At 44.9% G+C, this 6820-nt stretch overlaps 1 protein-coding gene across 1 annotated transcript; it reads left to right on the forward strand.

Annotated features, from left to right (window-relative positions):
- Positions 1 to 321: 321 nt before the first annotated feature.
- LOC135913464 (domesticated amidase effector 2-like) lies at positions 322 to 6040 on the forward strand. Its single transcript, XM_065446027.2, has 5 exons — positions 322 to 436; positions 778 to 879; positions 1343 to 1428; positions 4355 to 4623; positions 5899 to 6040. The coding sequence occupies exons 3-5, from the start codon at positions 1377 to 1379 to the stop codon at positions 6001 to 6003; spliced, it is 426 nt and encodes a 141-aa protein (XP_065302099.1). The 5' UTR covers positions 322 to 436; positions 778 to 879; positions 1343 to 1376; the 3' UTR covers positions 6004 to 6040.
- Positions 6041 to 6820: the final 780 nt, after the last annotated feature.

Consider the following 6820-nt stretch of genomic DNA (forward strand, 5'->3'; position numbering starts at 1 on the left):
TGAGGGTGGATAAGTGTTACGAAAGCTGAATTTGCCGAGAGTCACTGAAAACGTTTTAGGGTGCCGGCAAGTTGTCTCTACACGCCCATCCGGGTTTTCGTCACGTCTTACGTAAGATGGTCTCGTTCGAGCCTTCCACGTTGGCTTGCGAGCCTTGCACTTTGCACGCAAGGTGGCTCGTTGGACGGTGAGGACAAGGTCGGCAGTCTTATGGCGTGACCCACATCAACTAACGCGACACGCAGGCCCAGAAAAAGCTGCACGCGACGTGTTTGCACAACTGCTCTGTGGCGCTACAGTAGAGCTCGCTCCTGCTTCGAGTTGCAGTCGCGTCCGCTGGTCAAATACGACAAGAAAACACGCCGAACCATGTATACATCATTCCGCGACCTTCGAAGGCCAGCTTCCTTGAATGGTGCCTGTTTTTATTGAACGGGTACCGTATTTTTCGACTCTCCATCTGATTTTAAGATTATTCCGGGCTAACGCTGCGCTGATGATCAGCGCCGCTGATTAAGGAACTTGCGAATGCAGTCCATCTCGTCCTGATGCAGGCAGGTGCAGTTCTGCGCGTATGTTTAACGCCGGAGGGTTGTGAATAAAAAAAAACTGACAAGAAAAGTAGATGCGTGCTTACTAAAAAAGAAAAATGGTCGATGAGTCCACACTGCTGCTGTTGTGACCGGCGGGCAAAGCTAGGCGCTATTCTGCGACTCAAAGTATTCCTTTGTGCGGTCACTGCCGTCTGCTCACTGTTCCTTTCGTTTACCTTCTCAGGCATAAAACTACGGCGTTTCTTCGACGCCCGAGAGTTGGCTGGGATTATTTGACTGCACCGAGAGGCGTGCTTTGCGACAGTGCTGCATCGACGAAGCAAAGGTGAGAGAAGCCAGTCGCATGGTGACTATGAGCAAACATTATAAGTATCATAATTTTCTGCCTGAGAAAACCATACATTTACACTAATACCTTGATCTTTGTTCATGGTCGCTGATTTCGATGGTATAACAAAAATGCTACGCATAACGCAAAGATAAACTCCGATTTCAGTTCCGAATGTCTTGTGCCTACACTCTGGTTCTTTCCTGGAACATTATAGTAACATACGTCGTTACATGGCAAACAGTCTCTTAAAGTTGATTTCGCCTTGTGGCGCACGTCACATGCTTGCATTACGAAGCTGGCCGCAGGCAGGTTAGCAATAATTACACGAATAACACGTCTAGGTTGTTAAACATAGCCGCATTAATATAAAAGATGACGCAACCTAGCTATCATGCTCGTGAGGTATCCGAACAGGTTGTTTAGATTTCTTTGTCGAATCTAAAATTGATTTATGCAGGCCAGAGTATCTGCGAAAGCGTAAGGAGGCGGCGATGAAGGAATCGGTGCTCCTCGCCGCTCTTCTTCTTCTGGGCATCGTTGCGGGTGAGTACGGAAGAGAATCGGAATTTAAGCTAGTCTAGTGTCCCTTGTCTTTTGACCCATGGGTCAAAAGCAATAATGTGTTTGACGACCACCCTCGGGGCTGTATCAAGCAATGTTTTATGCTTGAAATCTAGAGTAATATTTTTGTAAACAGCGTTAGCACAGTGTAGAGCTAGCGACACGCAAATGTACCTACAGCCTAGTCCTTGTGCTTATAATGAAATGACGGTCATACATGTGCTGTGTCGCACACACGTCGAGCCAGCTAAGCGTACGCTGTTAGAAATATTTTTTGTGAAAAAGAATAACACCGAAATGTTTTGTAATTTTTGTTAGATATGTTTTCTCTTCTGTTTTCTGTTAGCTTCTTTTTCCGTGATTTTACCAAAATAATTTGTTTATGTGTTTTTCTGTAATTTTATAGAAGAAGAATTATGACAGCTTATTTCATGGAGGAAGTAACATTTACTCCCCTCATAACTGCAGCTTCCATTTAATAGGAAAGAGTACTAAATTGTAACAGATCGTACGTGCACAGATAAGCGCGCTACGTAGAGCATATGAGATGTAACCACAGGCAAGACACCTTGTGCCAGGACACCTGGAGCTATAGACGCCAAGATGCCCGGCACCACACAACACATGCAAGAATGCACTCTACGGTTTTATATAGCCATACCGTGAGACACGTGACTCGTTCCGATTGCTGCTGCACCTAATTTAGAAACTATTACCAATCGGCTCACTCATACGAGATCTGTCTGCCTACACTTACGTGGCTGACGAAGCTGCACACAAATGTTTATTGAGGATAACGCAGAGACGAAGAAAACTTATTTCGCTCACAGATGGATGAGTACTTTTTCCCTGGTTTTCAATACGGTAAGTATGGGGGACAATTCTGTTAAAATCGAGGGAAAATTCTGGGTTTGACCAGGAACAAAAAAGAAAGGCAAAATAATTTGTTTCTTCCAATGAGAGAAATTTTCTGCAGTAAAAAAAAAAATAGGAATTTTTCGCTTCTTTGTTATTTCGCCTTTATTTTTTAGAGTGCAGGTTATAACGAGCACGCAAGCTTCGCTGCGCATTCACGCGCCCCCCTCGTTGATGACGTCACCTGCAGATGGTAATGAAACTGACAATCGGGAACAAGCCGACCACATGGTTCTGCATATGTTGGCATGTTGGTGTCGTAAAAGAAGAGCACAAAGGCCGGAAAGAACTCGCCTCCACGTTGTAAAAATTATAATTTCGTCGGGCTATTTGGAGCATTATGCCGCGCAAAGCTATAAACATGAAGATATTATGCAAAAGGGGATACCCAATTCAGTGGCACGCTTGTTCTTTCTGAAATGTCTTGTGTTACCCTGCTCACAAGCGAACGCACATTGCCAAAACATTTTCTCTTCTGATGCCGAAGATTCTTGATGCGTATAATGCTGATAGTTTAGAGCAATCACGGAAGATAGCAGCAATCAGATGTTTTTTTTTTTTTTCGCGTGACCTCAATAATACACGGCGCAGGCTCCAAATGACGACGAAACCTGCGCAGAAAACAGGGTTTGCAACACACTCCACCTCAGCGCGTGCAAGAATGCTCTATTGTTATTTTTTTTACTTTAGTCTAAATGTATGCTCTCCGAAACAACTTGCAAATGTCCACAGTACATTTTAGAGCAAAATCCGCAACTGACACCCATACAAATGCATTATCCTGCTTCGGTTGCTGACAGAGCCTGGTTGCATTTTACCTTGACATCGATTTCGTGTACTTTGTTAATCTATTTTTGTTTAACGAATAGGGTATTGTGCAGTAGTAAATGTAGATAGTTATGTTTCTTTTTTTTGTGGAGCCATAAGTCCACTGAATGCAATGGCTAAAATAAGCGCATACATCATTTGACAGCGCAATGAACACAATGGCTAAGATAGATGGATATGTCATTCGTGAATGTGTTATAAAAGTCGGCGCGTTTGGTCAATGCATGTTTGCAGCTAGTAAATTTAAAACGTCACGCCTTAGAGTGGCTGCGCAAGAAAAAGACCACACAAAAGAGTAAATTTACAAAATGCATCCTTGACCTTTTCAGGCCACACAAGGCCAGACTACGCGCTGGTAATTTCATGTGGCACACAGGCCGTATTTATTCGTGTAAGGCCGGCACCCCAACATTGAAGTGGGAGAATTTCAAAGAAGAGAGGTTTCACTAAGCATCATGCGCATACTCGAGTGCTGGTTAATTCCCGCAAGCCACTACAACATGGCACTAGTACGCGTCCGAAAATTAGAAAAGTTCGTCGGCGGCGAGAGTTTGGATTATATTGCAGACCAGTATGAGCGCCGTTCAAGGCATCAGTGAATAAAACCATAAGCTTGACTCCTGTAAGGCCCAAAAACGGTAAATATCTCCAAAAATAGGTGCGGACTTTACACGAGTAAATACATATAACCTTCGGATATAAATATATATATATATATATATATATATATATATATATATATATATATATATATATATATATATATTTGCTGAGATACTAACTGACCCAGCAGTAGCCAGGATAGGCAAAGGTAGCTTCGCCCTAAAATACGCGCCGCAAACGGGGGTCCCTAGTTAACTTCTTGTGGGAAAGTAAGGGACGCACAGCCGACGTCGAGATACGCCACCGCTCGGATATAGGAATTCATCGACGATCACACAGCGCCGGCACCAGAAGACGATAGCGAGAACGTACAACTGTGCATTGTGAGTCGTCCATTTGGATTTCATTTCGGACCGATAGCAAAGGCTAAATTATGACTTTTCTGCCCCCTACGTTCCCCTTCCTATTAGAGCGCTCTGTACTCAATGATGACAATCAGTACTTATTCCTTAAGTGTCACACTTCTCTGGTAACTCGTGCCGCGCGTAAACTGTTCGTGCAGCCAGCGAGGCCATCGAGTGCGTCGACCCGCAGCCCCTCAAGGGTGACTGGGTGCCCAACGCCGAGAACAAGAAGCAGTGCGTGATCCTGGTCAAGGAGAAGTGCACGGGCATGCGCGACGTTCCCACGGACAAGTGGCGTCGCGGCAAGCAGGTGCGGACCAACTGCGACAGCATCCCGCGATGGACAGCCATCGGCTCCTTCATCAATAGCGACAAGTTCAATGGGCATGGCGCCATCTTCGAATCCTGTGACACGGACGGCATCTGGGTGAGCAGCATGACAGGGGTGACAACATAATTGCTTCGCACCTGTTAGTCTAAACCTAAAAGCTATGCGCTATGAAAGGCACCATATGTGTTTAATGGCCTGATATAATTTAGACAATAGTTGTGTTATCTTAATCGTCCAGCACATGGTTAGTCCGCCGGCGCGTTTACAGCCCTCATCGAAATGCTGCTGCCATGACGGGCATGCAGTCCGCGGATCTGTTAGGCTAAGCATGCAATAGAATACCATAACAACACTCTACTATAGCGCTGCGAGCATTAATTTATAACCCATGTAGACTTGGGACAAGTTGAAATCGTCATCCCGATCTTTCAACCTGCGATAATCTAACGACGCTACAAAACTCGCATTACTAGGACCAGCCAGCAAGGAGACGAGTAGAGAGTAATTGCGCGCCTCTTGAGCTGCATGAAAATATGTAAATTCCATATAGTAACCGTTGGCAGCACTTCTCTATTTATGCCCGGTAATGATTTATAAAAAAAATAAAGGTTGGAAGAATGCCGGATTCAAGTGTACAATTTATTAGCATCACTTCATCTGAGAGAATGTGCGACTGTAGCAAAGCTTACTGCATCGAGGTTCCCAGCATGCTCCGCAGAGAAATGCAGCAGCTATATAATATATACACAAAGTAAAGCTGAGATCGTCCGATGCCGCGGTCGCGTCCCTTGCCCTAAATATTCTAGGTTCGTTTACAGCACTTTCATCACTGTTGCCTTTGTTGATATTCCCATACGCTCCGCCCTTGATGACTTTAAAGATGTCGTCAGTCGTCAGTTGCGCTTACAACATTACGTCATCATGAACTGCGACGTAGTCGTCAGCTATCGTACCCACTGTGATGCATGATAACAAGCAGTGTACGAGTTGAGCGATTCGTGGATCAGTGTAGCAAGAGTACTATACTGACATCGGCATGTTCGCCAAGTGCTTAGAGGAGAGCGAACCTCACCGACGTCAGCGTCAAAAGCAGTGAAGGCACCGCTATACGGCGGCGTTCGCTGCAAAGCAAACCAGCTGTCGCGGACGCCTAAATTACTTCGTTTTACAAGGAAAATTCATTGTAGTACTCTTCATTGCAGGGGCGTTCACATGCGTATGGAGAATTTGAATTTGGGCGGGAAAAATATCAATCCTTCATAATGCAGGTCATGTGGCTGTAGAGGCGTTAGTCTGTCATTTCTGGCACGTTTTCTTCCCAATTATTTTATGTATCTTCCATCTCACAGTGTAGGGTATGGGTACTTCCAGGTGTACGACCAGTGGGACGCAGCTCCGGTGGACCGACGCAAAGTTCCCTACGGAGACTCTCGGCCTTACTACAACGGCGACAACTATTACATGATCGAGTTGTAATAAGCTACCTCTTTCGAATACACATCTTCGAGCAGTGTACGAGAAACAATGTCCTCAACGCACGCACAGAACGAAGACATTACGTCATAAGTACCTAAGATGTGCTTTTCTCAGCCAAGCAATGTCTAGATTGTGCAGTTTTACCATTTTATGAATTGTTGATTTAAAGGACATACGCGTACCCACGGTGGTTGCTTATTGGCTATGGTGTTAGGTTGCTAAGAACGAGGTCGCGAGATTGAATCCCGACCGCGGCGGCCGCACTTCAATGGAGGCGAAATGCAAAACCACCCGTGTACTTAGATTAAAGTGAGCGTTAAAGAACGCCAGGTGGTCCAAATCATTCCGGAGCACCCCCCATAGCGTGCCTCATAATCAAGTCGTGGTTTTGGCGCGTAAAACCCCTTAGTCTAATTTACTAAGAACAGACGCGAAAGCAGCCATGCATCAAGGCACATAGTACATGGTTTGTATATTTACTTACTTATTTCTCGTGCTAGCCCACTGTTCATGAGCGGGTCGTTCATTAGCGTGTATTGTGGATTTTAACATTGAACACATAAAGCCAATGTATGCGTATTAACTAGTTCGTATCTGAGATACCCTATCAAAGAAATTTCCTTATCAACCAGAACTTCTTGAGCATTATCTCAATAGTGAAGTTGTCACACTTTTAGACTATGGAATCAGCATTTATAGTTCTGCTGCCTCTGTTACTACGTAATTTTTGGAGTTCATTGTAGCGAGAAACCGTGGATCGAATTCGATCACCCGGCGCTCTTCCGCAGAGCCTATTGAGACAGCTGGCTGCCAACAC

The sequence above is a fragment of the Dermacentor albipictus genome, chromosome 1, assembly GCF_038994185.2.
Source record: "Dermacentor albipictus isolate Rhodes 1998 colony chromosome 1, USDA_Dalb.pri_finalv2, whole genome shotgun sequence".
Classification (NCBI taxonomy): domain Eukaryota; kingdom Metazoa; phylum Arthropoda; class Arachnida; order Ixodida; family Ixodidae; genus Dermacentor; species Dermacentor albipictus.